The 22,081-nt window shown below is 42.7% G+C and overlaps 1 protein-coding gene across 1 annotated transcript in view; it reads right to left on the bottom strand.

The window, feature by feature from the left end:
• The window catches only part of cdc42bpb (CDC42 binding protein kinase beta (DMPK-like)), a 125,895-nt gene that overhangs the window by 92,045 nt on the left and 11,769 nt on the right, over window positions 1-22,081 (bottom strand). The window contains exon 2 of the mRNA XM_024135499.2: window positions 9,128-9,219. Coding sequence (XP_023991267.1) covers window positions 9,128-9,219 — 92 coding nt within the window. The remainder of the gene's footprint in view (window positions 1-9,127; window positions 9,220-22,081) is intronic.

Raw genomic sequence — 22,081 nt, 5'->3', positions numbered from 1 at the left:
ACATCCTATCTAGCAACCAAAGCACTGGACTGAACTTCAGTGGCCCTGCCCAGTTTATGCGAAATGGCACATTATCAGTGTGTGCGTGTGTACGGGACATTATCTGTTAAGGGAAACACTATTTTGGTCAGAGTTTCCCCTTGGTTACGGTATTCCTTTCCTGAGAGTTTCCTGGAAGCAGGGCTGTTGTCCGGACCTCCTTGTGCCTAGTGTGTGTTCCGTGTGTTTGTGTGTGTGCATTTTAAATAGTACCAAGTAGTAGTCCAAGTCTAAGGACGTCTAGCTGAGACAAGGCATGAACACAAATACAAAATGATACAGGCTCTCACACACACACACACTGGAAACACTCTCTCCCCATCTTTGTCTCTCTTTCGCTCTCTCTCTCTCTCACACACACACACACACACACACACACACACACAGTTAAACTCCCTCACATTCAATGAGTGATGAGCTGTGTCCAATATGGCACCCTATTCCCTCCCTATGCAGTGCACTACCTTCAACCAGGGCCCATAGGCCTCTGGTCAAAAGTATTGCACTTACAATATGAGGAATAGTGTCAACTCCAAAGGACACAACGACTAGGTTCCAGTTTAACGACGTTTACTTCACGGCACGGTACATAGCGGCGATTACGCTCAGGCCCGGTCCAACAGTAACTTCTGCACAGCCACACTAATAACAGAGGGAGAGCAGCGTAATTACAAAAGTTTAAGGATACTTACAACTTAAATCGCACACTTTTCTTGAAAGACAAAAACAAATCATTAAATGGCTAAGCATTATTCAAGTCCCTCATTTTAATGGGTCATGTGGCAATGTCACGTGACACAGTTTTTTTTTTACACATGCTGCCACCCTCCATTACCGAGTGCCTTTAGGATGACAATTTCTTTGTCAGACAGTCAAGCCAGCTGTTTCTTTGTAGCTGACCACAGAATCCGCTAGAGCCAGAATAAGTCCCTCGATGCTGCTCATCTCAAAATGAATTATTTTCTGTCACAGACTTGGTTAGCATCAACTAGGGAGTAGCTGTCAGTGACACACACACTACAGGCCTTTTTGCCTCACCGGTGGTATTTTTTTTAACCTTTTTTTTTTTTTTAAACTAGGCAAGCTCTGAGAACAATGTTGCATTGTCAATTCCATCTGCAGGAGCAAGTGTGCTCCTGACAACCCTTCTGATACTTTGACCGCTAACAGATAGGTGATAATCTTCCTTCCTCGTCCCATTAAAGACAATTAGATGTCCACCTTTTGTGCCTCCATAACTAGTTTCAGAGTCATCTTTCCCCACATGCTGACACCTTAGAGTCACTTGTTCTGGTTTCAGTTTACAAACCACTTTATCCTCATGCATGGTTTGTACAGCGGCATGTTTTGTGTCGAATGCCAAGTTGCAGCCATCAAACATCACGTCAGGTCTACTCTCCCTTGAGAGCAATGTTCCCTGCAGAAATGCAGCTTAGGTCCATAGAATTAAGTATGCATTTGTTTTCCTACCAGACCACTGTCAGTGACACAGACTCATGTCGGTGAGTCTTTTGGGAGTTCTTTAGTGGCCAGCTCCTCAAAACCTCTAGCCACGCTTTTGGCACTAATCCAGTTGAGAATTATTCAAGGGAACACGTCCACCTTGTTGAGATATTTTTGGGGCCAATGTCTTTGACTTTTTTCCCCCCAATTACTGAGCTCCTCTTGTTAAACCAGGTCAAATGACGCGTCATTTGTTTCGACTACATCACCCTCTTCAATGTCATTCAGTCATTCTAGATTGTCCATTGTTTCAATTCTGAGAATATCTACAAGTGACAGGTCCGCTGACCATAGTAACAGAAAGGGCAGCTGGTTCAGAGTACTGCAAGTTGTACTAGTTCTGGTCTTTTTCTGCTCGAATGTTGCTGTGTGTGGAATACCACTTTCTCTGTCCATGCATTTAACAGTTTGTGCAGTTTTCAGATTGGAACAACCATGTTTTAACATGTGGCTGCTGTTCAATGTTTTCCTCAACAGTATTACCTGTGTCATGGTTGAAAGTCTCCATTTCCTGTGTCAGTTTCAGTGTCCATATCAGTGGATGCGACATCTGGTAGGTTCGTGTCTGTGACCTTTTCGATATGCCGATTCTCAGCAACAGCCCCTCCAACTTGTTTATCGTTTATTTACCTTCTGCAATCTTCAGTGGTGTACCCAGACAATGGTGCCTCTGTGCCTCACAAATATCACCATACCATCTTAGCCAATAACGACTCCGGGTCCTTTCCACTCGACGGTCACCTCGTTTTGTGGCACACTTTGTCTCCAGTCTCGTACTTCTCATCTGTGGGACAGAATTGGTAACGCAGAGCCCTGCAAATTCTCTCTGAACACCTCTTCAGTGAATGCCTTTCTCGCTGCATGTAGTGCTGAAAGGTGCTGTCCCCCAGCGGATTCTGTGACTGACTATAAAAGAAGCATCGGATCTTGTGCTCCTAAAGACACTCAGTAACGGAAAGTGTCAGCTTGAGGTAAGCTTCTGGTGCTGGTGGCTTGTCAACCAGTACAGTGGGAAGATTAAGGTTCTGCCTGGACACTAGCTGGTATGGGCTGTAGCCAGGAACATTGTGCATTGAGTTCTTTGCCATCAGCTCCCAATCTAGACCTGTTTCCCCAGTCACATTCATTGTCTTGCTTCACTTTCAGCATAATCTCTGAGTCTTTGATTATGTCTCTCCACAAGTCCAGTGCTCCATGGACTGGATGCAGCAGCTTTTATTTCCATGTTGAATTTGTCTGCCATTTCGTTGTTATTGAACTCTTCGCCATTGTCAGGGTCACGCACATGTATCCAGTAATGAATGAAGTGCTTGATGACTTTACTGGGTTTCTTGGTGTTCACAAGGCCTCCAGCACTGAAAAAAAAGCTGGTCTAGGCTTAGGTTTTTTTGTACTTCTGGCCTGTTTCATTGACATGCTCACTATCTGCCGTTGAATAGAAGTACTCTCATCATTACTGCCAGTACCGCTGATTGATTTCTGAAGTCTGTCAACTGTAGCATGTCCAAACTGTTTGTGAAGTTAACAATACTTTGTGTTTTCCCTCTGTGGTCATGTTCTCTGTGACTGTCAGAATCTCCATGTGCTCTGTGACTGTCAGAATCTCCATGTGCTCTGTGACTGTCAGAATCTCCATGTGCTCTGTGGCTGTCAGAATCTCCATGTGCTCTGTGACTGTCAGAATCTCCATGTGCTCCGTGACTGTCAGAACCTCCATGTGCTCTGTGACTGTCAGAACCTCCATGTGCTCTGTGACTGTCAGAACCTCCATGTGCTCTGTGACTGTCAGAACCTCCATGTGCTCTGTGTCTGTCCGAATCAGATTTTCACGGACTCTACGTCGTCTTTGTCTAAAGAATTTACACAATAGTGTCCTGAGGTAGTAAGTTCAAGGGTCACTGGGTGTTTAAACATCCCTGCCTTGTCATTTTCAATGTTTAGTACAGCTCCTGCCTTCTTGCCATCTTGAGGGGAGTCTTGCTTAATAGTAAGGAAACATCTGCAGGGACCACCTCTGTTTCAATGTGACACTTAGAGTAACCAATTTCTGTGTCGGGATGCTATGAGAGTTATTTAAGATACCCTTCAAAGAGGTAGGGCAGAGAAGAGCTTTGCTGGGCACAAAGAGGTAGGGCAGAGAAGAGCTTTGCTGGGCACGAACTGCCCTCCCATACGGGTGGGAGAGCCAAGAGACCAGAGGTGGCGGAACGGAGTGCTCGGGTTGGGGTGTAGGGTTTGAGCATAGCCTGAAGGTAAGGAGGAGCAGTTCTCCTTGCTGCTCCCTAGGCAAGCACCAGGGTCTTGAAGATGATGCATGCTTCGGCTGGAAGCCAGTGGAGTATCCGGAATAGCGGGATGACATGGGAGAATAAGGAAGGTTGGGGGGAAGGAGAAAAGTAGTTGAGTGTCATCTGCATTGCAATGATGAGTGACCATGTGAGGATATGACAGAGCAGAGAAATCGATGTAAAGATAAAAGAGGGAGCCCAGAACCGAGCCCTGGGGGACACCAGTAGAGCGAGCACATGGTACAGACACAGATACTCTCCACGCTGCATGGTAGGAACGGCCTGCCAGGTTGGATGCAATCCAGGAGAGTGCAGAGCCTGAGACACTCAACCCTGAGAGGGTGGAGAGGAGGATCTGATCGTTCAAGGTGTCAAAGGCTGCAGATAGATCGAGGAGGTTGAGAACAGTGGAGAGAGTCCGTTTTTTTCTAGAGCAGAGAACGGTCTCAGTTGACTGAGGTGCCTTGAAACCGGACTGGTTAAGGTCAAATCATATTTTGTACTTCCTTCCGATTTAATTCACTGACAGAGCTATCAGGTCGTTTTTTAATCACACACTGTGCGTGTTCATGCAGTATCAATCACAGCATATCCTAAGGATTCAACTATGAAAATCTTGGTATCTGAAACAGATTTGTTTTACAACAGTGTAATGTTATACTGCTCTCTCAGTGCTTAAATTTTCCTCTGTTAGTTTAAGTTGTTTGTTTTTATGAGGAGTCTTCAAACCGAACGGTAAGTGCTTTGACAAATTGCACATTTTGATCTCCTTCCATAACTTTCCAGTGGATCGGTTCCAGGCAATGGCGCCCTTGTCTGGCTGTCTTGACAACGTGACTTGTTCACGCCATTTCTCTGCTGATCAGTGTAGTATGCCATGTAACTCACTTGGATTCCATCTGTTATTGGCGCAACAGCCGTCTTTTCAACAACATTCATTTTTAGTGCTGTGTTCATCAACGCAATAATCAGCACAGTACAAGCAGTGAAAGCAAAATGTTTCTCCCTAACATCCAGAGAGGCAGTATCTATCACCGGTGAGAACAATGTCGTACTTGCGGATCTTATTGTACCCTCTGTTCGAAATCAATTATGTAGTATGCCATCGCATCCGAAATGTCTCTCGTAACACTGTCAAAGTTGTAATATACCTCGTAGGCACGGTTTTCTCTTCTTTAAGAAACGCACAAATCTAGTGCTATGATCAAAGTTCCCATACGGTCATCCTTGTTCAAATCCTCTGCGGATATTTCCAGTGCTGTATCTCGCGCGCTACCCTTGAACGATAATACAACCGCAAGTGCTCGCTTTTTCTTGTCTAGATTGGTAACTCACGTCCAGATTCCAAGTTCGATTCCGAACTTTCACACCACCTCTTCTCGTCGAAGCAAGGTGGCACATTGTTCTTAGCCATCCTCTGCTACCAACGTTAACGCCAAATGACGCGGTGATCAGGTTCCAGTTGAACACCGTTCACGTCACAGTATCAGCACAGTACATAGGTGCCATCACGCTCAGGCCCGGTCCAACAGTGACATCTGAGCAAGCACACTAATAACAATTACGCTGTAATTACAGAAGTATAGGGCTACTTAAAACATGAACTTAACAATAGGGTGCCATTTGGGAAACAGACATGTGGGCCGGAGCAGCTAATGGCCTGGCCATCGATTGGCTGCATCACCGCTTGGTATGGAAACTGCTTGGCATCCGACCGCAAGGCGATACAGCGGGTAGTGTATACGGCCCAGTGCATCGCTAAGGCCGAGCTCCCTGCCATCCAGGTCCTCTATACCAGGCGGTGTCAGAGAAAGGGGCGGCAGGTAGCCTAGTGGTTCGAGCATTGGACTTGTAACCAAATTTTGCAAGATCGAATCCCCGAGCTGACAAGGTGAAAATCTGTCATTCTGCCCCTGAACGAGGCAGTTAACACACTGTTCCTAGGCCGTCATTGAAAATAAAAATGTGTTTTTAACTCACTTGCCTAGTTAAATAAAGGTAAAATAAAGGTAAAATAAAAAATGCCCTAAACAAGGTCAGACTCCAGGCAAGCGGTACCGATGCAACAAGTCTGGAACAGGACCCTGAAGAGCTTCTTCCCCCAAGCCATAAGACTGCTAAATAGTTAACCAAATAGCTACCCAAACTAACTGCATTGCTCCAACTTGTTTGACCCATCACATACGCTGCTGCTACTGCCTATTATCTATATACACTGGTACCCTGTGTATATAGCCAAGTTATCGTTAGTCATTGTGTATTTATTATTTTTCTATTTTTCTCTCGGCATTGTTGGACTACGTAAGTATTTCACAAACAAAAATATATGGAAATGTCTCATCTACCCAAAATTAAAAACAACTAATTGCAACATTGCCGCAAAAATGGAAGAGGCAAGTGGAAGGGGGAGAAAGTAAGGAACTTGTCTGTCGGCCCTGCATTAAAGACCAAAATTGGTTAAAGACAATTGTGATAAATTAAAAAGTATACCAATTAAATTTAATGACAAAAATAAAAATGTACAGCTTGGCCATATAGATTGCAAAAAAATTGTAAAGAGATTCTTGATATACCGATTCCGTAGCACATGGTTTATTAACTGACACACAAAATGACGCCAGATACGAAACTTAGAGTTATTCAATTTAAATTATAATACAAAATTCTTGAAACCAACAGAATGTAATATATATGGGGGATACAACCACCAGATTTTGCTACGAAGAGACTGAATCATTAGATCATTTGTTTTGGTACCGTCCATATGTAACTTGTTTTTGGTAGCAGGTTCAGGAATGGCTGAAGAATTGCAACATTTATCTGGAGCCAACTCTACAAATAACACTGCTGGGTGATTTGAAACGTCATAGTCAATCGATCAATAATATAATAAACACTCTTAGCAAAAATTTGTATCATTCATTTACTATCAGTAGAAACTATGAGAATAGAAAGGTTCAGAACTTTTGTTGAACATCATTTCCGCACAGCTGGAAAATATATGTCAAATAGAAATCAAACCTGGATGGAGTTCAGGGTGAGAATAAAAATAAGATAACTCATGTAAAATGTATAAAGTATGTATTAGCTGGGAGTAGAAGCCTAAGTGTCGTTGTCCATTAGTTTACTCCAATTAGGGGCGCGGTGGTAGGGTCAGGGGAAAATAAAGGAAAATATATGTAAAATAAACTGAACAAAAATAAATGCAACATGCAAGAATTTCTACGATTTCACTGAGTTAGTTCATACAAGAAAATCTGTCAATTTTAATAAATTCATTAGGTCCTAATCTATGGATTTCACATGACTGGAAATATAGATATGCATCTGTTGGTCACAGATACTGTAACGTAAAAAAAAAAGCAGGGCCGGGGATTAGAAAACGAATCAGTATCTGGTGCGACCACCACTTGCCTCATGCAGCGCGACACATCTCCTTCACATAGAGTTGATCAGGCTGTTGATTGTGGCCTGTGTAATGTTGTCCCACTCCTCTTCAATGGCTGTGCGAAGGTGCTGTATACTGGCGTGACGAACACACTGTCGCACTCGTTGATCAAGGGCTTCCAAAACATGCTCAATGTGTGACATGTCTGGTCAGTATGCAGGCCCTGAAAGAACTGGGACATTTTCAGTTGCCAGGAATTGTGTACAGATCCCTACAACATGGGGCCATGCATTATCATGCTGAAACATGAGGTGATTGCGGCGTATAAATGGCACGACAGGATCTCGTCACGGTGTCTTTGTGCATTCAAATTGCCATCGATAAAATGTAATTGTGTTCGTAGCTTATTCCTGGCCATACCATAACCCCACCGCCACCATGGGGCACTCTGTTCACAACGTTGAGATCAGCAAACTGCTCGCCCACAAGACGCCGTACACACTGTCTGCCATCTACCCTGTACAATTGAATTCGGGATTCATCCGTGAAGAGCACACTTCTCCAGCTGGCCAGAGGACATTGAAGGTGAGTATTTGCACACTGACGTCAGTTACGACGCAGAACTACAGTCAGGTCAAGACACTGGCAAGGATGACGAGCACCCAGAGCGAGCTTCCCTGAGACAGTTTGGTCAGAAATTATTCGGTAGTGCAAAGCTATAGTTTCATCAGCTGTCCGGGTGGCAGGTCTCAGACGATCCCACAGGTGAAGAAGCCTGATGTTGTGGTACTGGGCTGGCGTGGTTAAACATGGTCTGCGGTTGTTCGGCCAGTTAGACATACTGGAAAATTCTCTAAAACGGTGGCTTATTGTAGACAGCTCTTTATTGTAGACAGCTCTGGTGGACATTCCTGCAGTCATGCCAATTGCACGCTCCCGCAAAACTTGAGACATCTGTGGCATTGTGTTGTGTGACAAAACTGCACATTTTAGAGTGGCCTTTTATTGTCCCCAGCACAAGGTGCACCTGTGTAATGATCATGCTGTTTAATCAGCTTATTGATGTGCTACACCTGTCAGATGGATGGATTATCTTGGCAAAGGACAAACGCTAACTAACAGGGATTTAAACCAATTTTACACAACATTTTAGAGAAATAAACTTTGTGTGTATGGAAACTTTCTGCTATCTTTTATTTCAGCTCATGAAACATTGGACCAACACTTTATATTTGCGTTTATATTTTTGTTCAGTACATTATGTGTAGCTAACGTTAGCGAACATTAACGAAAAATATACAATTATACTTACACTTGTTTACTTTACTTTTATGCTATATAAATGGACCCCTAATAATTTACTCAGGAAGTTTGCCACCAGCACACTGCAGTAGGGAAGTAAAGCCGAAGTCGAATCCATCACTTCCGTTGTTTGGTTGTGCCCATAGCAATGTAAAAAAATTAGGTGGATAACACTGAAAATATCATCACTGAATATGATCTGCAAGTTATATGGATCTACAAAATAGATAGCCCTGGGACGGGTACTAGATGGCCCTGGGACGGGGACTAGATGGGACGGGGACGAAATGGCCCTGGGACGGGGACTAGATGGCCCTGGGACGGGGACTAGATAGCCCTGGGACGGGGACTAGATGGCCCTGGGACCGGGACTAGATGGCCCTGGGACCGGGACTAGATGGCCCTGGGACGGGGACTAGATAACCCTGTAACGGGGACTAGATAGCCCTGGGACGTCTGAAAACATTTGACAAACTTTGGCATACCTCCTCTCTGGCTCTCATCAAAGCTTTTCCACTCACGATAGTGACAGGCCAACCCATGTATTTCATGCCAATAAAGCTTTATACTGAATGGAAGCATGACTGGTTGTTTCAGGCAGTCTTACCTCGCCAAATGCTCCCCTGCCGATCACCTTGAGCATCTCGAAGTCTTCCCTGTGCAGACGCATCTCCTTCACGGTGGTGGTGAACGGCTTCACTGCAAGATACAAAAGGAGAAAAATAAACTTTAGGCATACACCCAGCTCACAATACACCATCGTATAATGTCCCTGTTGTGTCATATGTTAGGTGAATCTGTTTTAGTATCGCAGTTCGGTCACATGAGCCATGCTAGCATCAGCATGAAGCACGAGCAGTCGGTCCGTGTACCTCAGTTTCTCAACCATAGGACGAACCTGTGTGAATAACCAGACGTTGTCACACATACATTTCAGAAGACCATGATGTTTTACATTAGACCATTTGTCAACATTATCCAATGAATAGAAGGTGACAACGTATCTTTGTCTGTTATGCTGATGTGTTACATACAAAATAGAATCAAAGAGGGATTGCGTCGACGTTAGCAACTGCATAGAAAATGTTACTTAGGCTTTCAATAGGGATGGGCATTTAAAATAATATCACTATTTGAATAATTATTAAATGTTTTCGGATACCCAGATAGTCAAAATACATGTTTAAAAGTTGGGAACTAGCTTGATGTGCAGCCTGCGTGACTTGGGAGCGGGGGATGGGCTGGGGCCGGTCAGTTACACACAGGCGGGAGAGAGCCATACAGACTGGTGCTAGTGAAACAAACGTGTAGATCCCATATATTATCTATCATCCCGTCTGGTAGTGCTTCTCTCGACTGCTTCAAAATTGAAGCTAACAAAGATAGCCAGCCATATTATGCTGCGCTTCCCGTCCTTGTCTAACAACTTCATTCAAATTAAAAAACAACCTACCTGATGGTTACTTGTTGTAGCCTACTCCTTCTCATTTAGCCAATTGAATTCTGTCATTTTAATTCCATTTTGCATTGATTAGAGATCTCTGATATTGATAGCTACACATGGAGGCCCGACTGTAGCCTCGTGTCACTTTGAATGTCCGACAATAACAACAAACGCGTGAAACCTGTGTAGGCTACGGTATGTCTGTCAAAAAAAGTTTTTTCTTTTATTTCAAATGTCATAGTATATCCTTGTGTGTAGCAATGTCATTGAGATAATTATTTAATTTAGACAGTCTTTCCATTGTTAAAATAAGCCTATATTTTTTCCCCCCTGTTCGGATATTCGATTAACCGTGCCGTCCCTAGCTTCCAAGTGCTGACACTTTATTCTGTTTAAACATGCCTTAACTCCATCATAAACTATTTGGGAAACGGCAGCCAAGTCTAAAGGAGCATGCTTATTTGGAAAATAAACCTGTCCCCACAGTGAGCTGGTCAAGACTGACCAACCAGCAGACTAAGTCATGAGCCAGTATGGCCAACAGACCTCACAACACAGCCACAAACTGTGAGCACTGTACCCCATCTCTCCACCCCTCCTCCCTGGTTTACAAGGCTCTGCTGGAGGGCTGGCACGGACCTGAGCGGGGCCTGCGAGGAGCCAATCTGCAGTACTCCTCGCCATATGAGGACATGCAGACCGAGCCTGTGTATAGTGCGTTTATCACTCCCAAGCCTTTTTCTCTAAACAGAGGGAGCAAACCTGCCTCTTGGCTGTGTTCATTTAAACAGACGAGACGTTCCTTCTCTCCTGTGGCAGATCCTTCAGAGCCTACACACAGAATGACGGGTTTACGGCTCGGCAATGGAGCTCACAAAAGGGTCACGATACACACATGAAGTGTGGAGTAATGGCTACCACAAAATGTAACAAACGTGCATGCTAAAAACTGTGGACCATTAGCACTGATGATTTTGACAACAACTTAAACTGAGCGCACCCTTTGCCTTCAGATCCCTGTTAGGTTGTTTAAAATCCCTGATGATATTGGTCCCTACTGTTTAACTGAAGCCTCGCAGCATTCAAGACACATTGGGCGAGGTGGTGACGATTTACGTAACCAATAAAAATGTGGGTAGGCAGTTTCCCCTTGAGACAGAGCAGATAGCGGTGGGCCAAGTGACCACCCACCGTGACCACCCACCAATCACCCAAACCCAAACACTGGATTGCCTGAACGATTACGTAAACCAGCATTATGCAATGAGCTCTTAGATTATAATTTCGATTTGATGCTCTGCACGTGCATACCAAGTGAGCGACAGTGATAGGCCTACATATGGGCCTTGTCAGTATAAGGAGAGTGACAACGAAAATGACTTACACACTAGTGTCTTCACACGACCATCAGGCGTCCTGTGTCGATTGACGTGCCAACATTATTCCAGCAAAACCCTTTGAAGACAAAGACCGGCCTTTCATATTCTCCGCCTAAATGATGTGTTATTTCTGTAATTCACACAAGCCCCGTCTTGTCAATTACAATAAACTCCCATCACCGGCAATCAGAGTGATTACATGCGGAAAGTGAAACACCAGCTACAGAAGCTTTGTATTACTGTACTTTTTATAGGACCCCTGTCCCTCTGGAAATTTAGCACCACATCTCCGCAAACATCATGAAATGACTTGCACTTTTTTGGGGCAAACATCACAACAGCGTGAATGGAAATGTAGAGCGCAGTTGATTGCTTTTTTCCATTCATAGCTCAAACTTGAATTAGGTCTCTGCCTACACTGAGCTGCTTTGGATAAATGTATTCAGTACATAGAGTATTCAGTACATAGAGTACTTCGACAACTCTAGCAGCCAGTGTCTTTGAACCGTTTAGGTAGTTGGTAGTTCTTCACGCCACAGAATGTTCAGTATGCACGAGGGTGCCTGCAGCTTTGACAGCTGCTTTAGGCTCCCATACAGATCCAGAGGGTATACGCTTGGCACAGGACAGAGTGCCACTTGGAGAACGGGGCAGCACAGTGACAGAGGCATCAGCTGTTCACACTGATGGAAAGACGAACCATCGTCTTTTAATTAAATAGGATTACTGGCAGCCTTAAATGAATGCCATTCACGTCAACGCAATTACGATTTGTGGACGTGCACTGCAATATGTTAAAGAGGAAGCTTTAAATATCATTTAAGCATGTTTACCTTAATTCCCCTCGCCTGAGATGTATTTTATCCATCCGTCTATATGAAACATTAGCCTAAAAGTGTGTATGTTATCTTAAACAGGACACCTAAACCGAACAGGACTCAGAGAGGGCGGAGGTAATAAATCGCAGATGTAACAGGAGCCTAGAGGGATTGATGGCAAAAGTCAGTCAGTGCTTTCCAACACCGAAGCCATGACATAGGCTACCGGTGACAGAGCAGGAACGTGAAGACCGCTTCCAACCGTCTTGGACTGGCAGCCCTACTCAGAATCTGACCCTGATGGATGTGCAGCACTACCCAAAGTCAACTCAATAATCTACAGCAGTAAATATCTCTCCTGCTCCCTTCAGTATGGGCCAGACTGTACACCCCCATCCATCATCATTACCAAAGCATGGGTTCTCAGACGGAAATACGTTAACAAAATAAGCTAGGGTTGCGCGGTATCCAGTTTTCCATACTTTCAAACGTGACTGTGCTATTCTGGGATCTATGGTACTACTGGCAGTTCACACAAGGGCCACCATCCTTTTTTCTTAAACATAAAAATGAACAAATAACGTCAGTTACCAGAATGATAACAAAATCAACAACAACAAAAATGTCATGTTTAAACTGCAATTTAAAAAAAAATATTGTCCTGACTATGACCGCTGGGGGCAACGCCGTTCAATCTACCGCAGTCCTGGCTACCAACCAGACGGTGCTCACCTTCAGGGCCTAAAATTAACACCTGCCAAAAGCTGGTAGATTGAACGGCACAAAAAATCTAACGTAACAGGTGAGCATAATTTATGTTTATAAAACAAGAAATGTATTACCAGTGAGAAATAACGTAATATACTTCTAAATTCAATTTCGTCACCCGAGTCTATTCACACCCTTTGAATTGTTCCACATTGTGTTGTGTTACAGTCAATTTAAAGTGGATTCAATTTAGATTTTATGTCACTGGCCGACACACACTATCCCTGAATGTCAAAGTGGAATTATGTGTTTAGAAATGTACACAAATGAATAAAGAATGAAAAGCTGAATTGTCTTGAGTCAATACAAATTCAACCCCTTTGTTATGGCAAGCCTAAATAAGGTCAGGAGTAAAAATAAGTTGCATGAACTCACTGTGTGCAATAAGTGTTTATTAACATGAATTTTTGAATGACTCCTCTGTACCCCACATATACAATAATATGTAAGGTACCCTCAGTCGAACATTGAATTTCAAACACAGATTCAACCACAAAGACCAGAGAGGCTTTACAATGCCTCACAAAGAAGGGCACCTATTGGTAGATGGGTACCCGTTGAGCATGGTGAAGCTGGAAGTTATTTTCCCACTTAATTAAAATCACTTTTCAGTTATCACAAAACATATTATTTTCAGTGTTATAGCCAACAGACTATAAAGGTCTGGGGATGTTGAGTAATTCAAATAAAACCAGAGAGGAAGAGGCAAACTTTAGGCTACTTGGTGAATTTGCAAGTCATGCAAGACAAGACATTGTGAGATTTTTATTTATTTTTATTTTTATTTTACCGTTATTTTACCAGGTAAGTTGACTGAGAACACGTTCTCATTTGCAGCAACGACCTGGGGAATAGTTACAGGGGAGAGGAGGGGGATGAATGAGCCAATTGTAAACTGGGGATTATTAGGTGACCATGATGGTTTGAGGGCCAGATTGGGAATTTAGCCAGGACACCGGGGTTAACACCCCTACTCTTACGATAATTGCCATGGGATCTTTAATGACCTCAGAGAGTCAGGACACCCGTTTAACGTCCCATCCGAAAGACGGCACCCTACACAGGGCAGTGTCCCCAATCACTGCCCTGGGGCATTGGGATATTTTTTTTTTAGACCAGAGGAAAGAGTGCCTCCTACTGGCCCTCCAACACCACTTCCAGCAGCATCTGGTCTCCCATCCAGGGACTGACCAGGACCAACCCTGCTTAGCTTCAGAAGCAAGCCAGCAGTGGTATGCAGGGTGGTATGCTGCTGGCGCAGATGCAGATTACCAAAACATTCAGTGCATTCGGAAAGTACTCAGCCCCATGGACTTTTTCCACATTGTTACGTTACAGCCTTATTCTAAAATAAAATAAAAATCAACAAACTATACACAATGTCAAAGGGAAAATAGGTTTAGACATTTTAGCAAATGTATTAAATACGAAACAGAAATACCTATTTACATAAGTATTCAGACCATTTGCTTTGAGCCTCGAAATTGAGCTCAGGTGCATCCTGTTTCCATTGATCATCCTTGAGATGTTTCTACAACTTGGAAAGTCACACAATTGTCTTTATAAGGTCCCATAGTTAACAGTGCATGTAAGAGCAAAAACTAAGCCATGAGGTCGAATGAATTGTCCGTAGAGCACCGAGACAGGATTGTGTTGAGGCAAAGATCTGGGAAGGGTTAAAAACACGGTGGGCTCCATCACTGTTAAATGGAAGAAGTTTGGAACCACCAAGACTCTTCCTAGAGCTGGCTGCCAAACTGACCAATCGGGGGAGAAGGGCCTTGGTCAGGGAGGTGACCAAGAACCCTGTGGTCACTCTGACAGAGCTCCAGAGTTCCTCTGTGGAGATGGGAGAACCTTTCAGAGGGACAACCATCTCTGCAGCACACCACCAAATCAGGCCTATATGGTTGAGTGGCCAGACAAAAGCCACTCCTCAGGCAGATGACAGCCCGCTTGGAGTTTGCCAAAAGGCACCTAAAGAACTCTCAGAACATGAGAAACAAGATTCTCTGGTCTGATGAAACCAAGATGAAACTCTTAGCCTGAATGCCAAGTGTCACGTCTGGAGGAATCCTGGCACCATCCCTACGGTGAAGCATGGTGGTGGCAGCATCATGCTGTGGGGATGTTTTTCCAGTGGCAGGGACTGGGAAACTAGTCGGGATTGAGGGAAAGATGAACGGCGCAAAGTACAGAGAGATCCTTGATGAAGTCCTGAGCACTCTAGAGCAGGTTCAGACTGGGGCGAAGGTTCACCTTCTTACAGAACAATGACCCTAAGCACACAGCCAAGACAACACAGGAGTGGCTATGGCACAAGTCTCTGAATGTCCTTGAGTGGAGCAGCCAGACTACGGACTTGAACCAGATCGAACATCTCTGGAGAGTAGGGATGCAAGATATATCGGTGAACATATCGGAATCAGCCGATATTAACTAAAAATGCCAACATCGTATCGGCCGATGTCTAGTTTAACACCCCGATGTGCAAAACCGATGTCAAAGCTGACGTGCACACCTATATAAATGTAGGTACATGACTTAATGACGCCACGTAAAATGTTGCGCTATACGTGCAACACAGCATTCCTAAACTAGCCCACCATGTCTGCTGTGTGGATCAAGCAATCATTTGAAAGAGTAACAAAATTTCAGCGAGACAACTCAGAAGCGAAATCCATTAAAGCCAAGATAATGGAATTCAACGCCCTTGACAATCAACCGTTCTCTGTCGTGGGTGATGTTGGCTTTCGCCGACTGGTCAAGCACCGGTACACACTACCAAGTGCGCTATTTTTCAAATGTTGCCCTACCGGAGTTACACAGTAATGGCGTCACTGTTATTAGCTTCACGACATACATACTATGGAACGCCGTTTGGGTCTTTGCGTGTCAAAAAAGATACAGTAGCACTGTCAAAGCTGTACAAAAAAGTCTGCAAACAAGCAAACACCAGCCACGAAGGATGTCTTTACAATACCGTGTTAGTAATAAAGCATAATTTGTTCGACAGCAACTTCTGGGTTAGCTAGCTTTAGCTTGGTACCTATCTAGCACAAATACAACCAGTCTGAAAACAATGACCAGTAGAAACTGCAGTCATTTTTATTATTCTTAGCAATGATTTAGGAATCCTTGTGAGTAAGTATTAGCTAGGTTGCCTCTTGTTCACCGATTGAAATTGAACTTCAGTTCATGAAAATAAATAGCTAGCCAGCTACTTAACCCTGTTGCCCAAAGCAACATTATCAGCAGTCAGCTAGTGTCATCTGGCTAGTGAGGCTCGAACGCACTGGGTTGTGTTGTGAAGCTAGCCACAATAGTGGAATTTGAGGTTTGCCTTAAAATAAAAGTACATCATTGACAGAAATGCAAATGAATACAAATAGCAGAAGTACGCCAGACTTTTATTTTGAAGGCTAACCGCAAAGTCCACTATTTTGGATAATCCTCATTGTGGCTAGCTACACATAGATGGGTCCGACCACCATTAATCAAATAAGAACTGCCTTATAAATTAGGGATATTTTAGATAACACCTAGCTATATAGTTAGCTGCTAACAAAAGCTACTGAAACAGATGTAGTGTTATTTGACATGTATTTTTTAAGACACTAAGACCCAAACGGCGTTTCATAGAAATCCTGGTTTAGAATGAAACGACTGAACAAATGAACAACGAAACAGCACAGCAAGTAAGTGAACGAAAAAGGTTTTGCTTATGTTTTAAATGGTAATGGGGACATACATAAATGCCAACAAAATAACTTTTTGGTCAGTGTGTGTGTAACCTTTATTTAACTAGGCAAGTCAGTTAAGGACAAATTATTATTTAAAATTACGCCCCGGACCATGCTGGGCCAATTGTGCGCCGCACTATGGGGCACCCAATCACAGCCGGAAGTGATACAGACTGGATTCGAAACAGGGACTGTAGGGGCGCCTCTTGCACTGACATGCAGTGCCTTAGACCGCTGCGTCCATGTGTGTGTGTTAACTATTTAACTGTACTAGAATGCTTAAAAGGCCACTAAAATTGTAAATATCAGTTATCGGTATTGGGGTTCTTTTTGGCAAAGAAAATATTGGATATCGGCCAAATGTCATATCGGTGCATCACTACTGGAGAGACCTGTAAATAGCTGTGCAGCGACACTTCTCAACCTGACAAAGCTTGAGGGGATCTGCAGAGAAGAATGGGAAAAACTCCGCTAATACAGGTGTGCAAAGCTTGTAGCGTCATACACAAGAAGACTCGAGGCTGTAATCGCTGCCCAAGGTGCTTCAGAGTACTAAGTAAATGTGATCAGTTTTACATTTTATACATTTACAAAAATATAAATATCCTGCTTTGCTTTGTCATCATGGGGTATTGTGTTGTGTGTAGATTGATGAGGGGAAAACATTTAATACATTTTAGAACAAGGCTGTAAAGTAACGACATTTTGAAAAACTCAAGGGGTCTGAATACTTCCCGAATGCACTGTATGAGCAGTGCCTTCTGCCTCTCTCCCTTGAGCTGGCCTGCCTACCCTGCCAACCTGGTCTCATAGACTTAACATAGTAAACGTAAATCCAGGACACTCAAATTAGTATGTTATGTTACGTTTGGTACGGTTACATAAGACATGGTTACTTAACGCAAAAACTAAAGTGGGGCGGTTGGTCAGCGTGGATGGGTGGGCGTATAACACGGACAACTTTAGCCTTTAAGCTAATTAGCCACTTCAATTACTTACAACTCTTGAGCTACTTTGCATGTTAGCTAACCCTTCCGCTAACCATCACCTTAACCATTTTAACTAACCCTAACCGTAGCCATTTAACCTAGCTCCTAAATGTAACCCTAACTTTAACCCTAACCACTAGCCTAAAGTTAGGCACCTACAGTTGAAATCGGAAGTTCACATACACTTAGGTTGGAGTCATTAAAACTTGTTTTTCAACCACTCCACAAATTTATTTTGAACTATAGTTTTGGTAAGTCGGTTAGGACATCTACTTTGTGCATGACACAAGTCATTTTTCCAACAATTGTTTACAGATTATTTCACTGTATAACAATTCCAGTGGGTCAGAAGTTTACATACACTAAGTTGACTGTGCCTTTAACTTCTTTGGGACAGGGGGGGCAGTATTGAGTAGCTTGGATAAAAAGGTGCCCAGCGTAAACTGCCTGCTACTCAGTCCTAAAAGCTAGAATATGCATATAATTAGTAGATGTGGATAAAAAACACTCTGAAGTTTCTAAAACTGTTTGAATGATGTCTGTGAGTATAACAGAACTTATATGGCAGGCAAAAACCTGAGAAAAAATCCAACCAGGAAGTGGGAAATCTGAGGTTTGTAGTTTTAAGTCATTGCCTTTCGAATATACAGTGTCATGTTGCACTTCCTAAGGGTTCCACTAGATGTCAACAGTCTTTAGAACCTTGTTTGATGCTTCTACTGTGAAGGAGGGGGAATGAGAGCTGATTTGAGTCAGGTGTCTGGCATGAGCTGATCACGCGCGCTCATGTGAGAGTTAGCTGCGTTCCATCGCATTTCTACAGACAAAGGAATTCTCCGGTTGAAACATTAATGAAGATTTATGTTAAAAACACCGTAAAGATAGATTCTATACTTCGTTTGACATGTTTCTACAAACTGTAATGACTTTGTCTGAACTTTAGCCTGGACTTGCCCGCGCCTTGGATTGTGTACTAAACGCGCAAACAAAAAGGAGGTATTTGGATATAAATTATGGACTTTATCGAACAAATCAAACATTTGTGGAACTGGGATTCCTGGGAGTGCATTCTGATGAAGATCAAAGGTAAGTGGATATTTATAATGCTATTTCTGACTTCTGTTGACTCCACAACATGGCGGATATCTGTATGGCTTGTTTTGTCTGAGCGCTGTACTCTGTACGCTGTACTTATTGCATGGTGTGCTTTTCGGTAAAGCTTTTTTGAAATCTGACAGCGGTTGAATTAAGGAGAAGTGGATCTAAAATTCCATGCATAACACTTGTATCTTTTAGCAATGTTTATTATGAGTATTTCTGTAAATTGATGTGGTTCTCTGTAAAATCACTGGATGTTTTGGAAGCAAAACATTACTGAACGTAACGCGCCAAAGTAAACTGAGATTTTTGGATATAAATATGAACTTAATCGAACAAAACATATGTATTGTGTAACATGAAGTCCTATGAGTGTCATCTGAAGATCATCAAAGGTTAGTGATTAATTTTCTCTATTTCTGCTTTTTGTGACTACTATCTTTTAATGGGAAAATGGCTGTGTTTTTCTGTGAATAGGTACTGACCTAACATAATGGGTTTGGTGTGCTTTCGTCGTAAAGCCTTTTTGAAATCGGACACTGTGGCTAGATTTACAACAAGTTTATCTTTAAAATGGTTTAAAATACTTGTATGTTTGAGGAATTTTAATTATGAGATGTTTGAATTTGGCGCCCTGCACTTTCACTGGCTGTTGTTGTGGGACGCTAGTGTCCCGAATATCCCAGAGAGGTTAAACAGCTTGGAAAATTACAGAAAATGATGTCAAGCTTCTGATAGGCTAATTGACATCATTTGTGTCAATTGGAGGTCTACCTGTGGATGGATTTCAAGGCCTACCTTCAAACTCAGTGCCTCCTTGTTTGACATCATGGGAAAATCTAAATAAACAGCCAAAGGTACCACAATGTGGTACTTGAAGGTACCACATTCATCTGTACAAACAATAGTACGCAAGTATAAACACCATGGGACCACGCAGCCGTCAAACCGCCCAGGAAAGAGACGCGTTCTGTCTCCTAGAGATGAATGTACTTTGGTGCGAAAAAAGCAAATCAGCAAAGGACCTCGTGAAGATGCTGGAGGAAATAGGTAAAAAAGTATCTATAGCCACAGTAAAACAAGTCCTATATCAACATAACCTGAAAGGCTGCTCAGCAAGGAAGAAGCTACTGCTCCAAAACCGCCATAAAAAAGCCAGACTATGGTTTGCAACTGCACATGGGAACAAAGACCGTACTTTTTGGAGAAATGTCCTCTGGTCTGATGAAACAAAAATAGTACTGTTTGGCCATAATGACCATCGTTATGTTTGGAGGAAAAAGGGGGATGCAAGCCAAAGAACACCATCCCAACCGTGAAGCACGGGGGTGGCAGCATCATGTTGTGGGGGTGATTTGCTGCAGGAGGGACTGGTGCACTTCACAAAATAGATGGCATCATGAGGATGGGAAATTATGTGGATATATTGAAGCAACATCTCAAGACATCAGTCAGGAAGTTAAAGCTTGGTCGCAAATGGGTCTTCCAAATGGACAATGACCCCAAGCATACTTAAAGTTATGGCAAAATTGCTTAAGGACAACAAAGTCAAGGTATTGGAGTGGCCATCACAAATCCCTAACCTCAATCCCATAGAAAATTTGTGGGCAGAACTGAAAAAGTGTGTACGAGCAAGGAGGCCTACAAACCTGACTCAGTTACACCAGCTCTGTCAGGAGGAATGGGCAAAATTCACCCAACTTATTGCGGGAAGCTTGTGGAAGGCTACCCAAAATGTTTGACCCAAGTTCAACAATTTAAAGGCAATGCTACCAAATACTAATTGAGTGTATGTACACTTCTGACCCACTGGGAATGTGATAAAAGAAATAAAAGCTGAAATAAATAATTCCCTCTACTATTATTCTGACATTTCACATTCTTAAAATAAAGTGGTGATCCTAACTGACATAAGACAGGGAATTTTTACTAGGATTAAATGTCACGAATTGTGAAAAACAGAGTTTAAATGTATTTGGCTAAGGTGTATGTAAACTTCCGACTTCAACTGTACACACACACACACACCTGTAAATGAATGCTTTCATATTGTTTTCTTTAGCAACTGTGGTATAAGCGTGATAAACACCTCAGTTCTGTACATTACCTTGGAAAAGGTACAGCCTCGTCCAGCTGCGTCCATTATTTCCAGGGTAACGTACAGAACGTAGGCGTTTATCCCTTAATTCAGGCTGTAACACAACAAAATAAGGAAAAAGGGGTGTGAATACCCTCTGAATGCACTGTATATAGGCCTATGAGTAAGTTCTAATGTGTATGGGTGTTCTACATGCTTTGAGTTAATCACCTTAGAAAGCGTGGTACATTTTGTTGTGTTTGGCTTTTGAAAACGAGATCCACAACCACCATGTTTTCCACTCAGTTTTAACCTGTTGAAATCATTTCTTCAAATTGATAGATCACAGTGAGGTCAACAGTGAGTTTTAAAAGCATGATACTGTTTTCATGTGTTTGATGTGATTTTCCATTGCATTCATGTTAGTGATTAGAGGGACAATGGAGCGGCCATTAGCGACCTGATGGTCATTAGCGCGTTGGTTACTGTGGAGGAGATTACTGTGACTCACGACTTCTGGTGTGGCGGTAATACAGTCAGCAGTGAGAAAATGATCTCAAATGAGATTATCTTTTGGTTGAAGTTTGATTAAAAAGTATAAAACAATCAGAACAGAGAAACCCCTATTGAAGTCACGTGTTGCCACCCTCGGGTCATGCACAACTCCTGAAGCAGAATTTGTATTATAAAAATATAATATTATATAATTATATAATACAAATTAGAATTTGTATTATAAAACACCATCATACAGTCCCAAAAAAAACGTAAAAATGGTGGCATATGCCATATCACCCAGCCCTACACAGCTGCGGTGATTGCACTATCCAATCCTACCAAAAAACACACGGACAGTGAGACTCCACTGCGCTGCTGGGCAGACTGTTTACACAAGACAACCAGTCATGCATTTTTTCATTTGAGAAATACTGCACGAAACACCTTAGCTAGATGTCAAATTGCACAAATAAAACCTCTGCAAAAATGTACAAATTACAGATTTTTTTAGTTAGACCTTCTTCAAAATAGTCATAATGAATCTAAGAAGTGATACTGGCTTTGTGCATATGGCGTCTCATTGAGGACAAACATCAGTAACTGCCACATCGAACCACACCCCAAGATTGAAATCTTGTTTTTCTTAATGAGCAACAGAGAAACATGCGGTATTGGTGCATTCAGTCGCTCTTTAAGGCTTTTACAAGTTCCAAAAATATATTGCTTTCGACTTTGCCTCAAGTAATA

Source organism: Salvelinus sp. IW2-2015, unplaced genomic scaffold (genome assembly GCF_002910315.2).
Source record: "Salvelinus sp. IW2-2015 unplaced genomic scaffold, ASM291031v2 Un_scaffold467, whole genome shotgun sequence".
Lineage (NCBI taxonomy): Eukaryota > Metazoa > Chordata > Actinopteri > Salmoniformes > Salmonidae > Salvelinus > Salvelinus sp. IW2-2015.
Note: the sequence above shows the minus strand (reverse complement) of the source record. Positions and strands in the feature narration are given on the sequence as shown.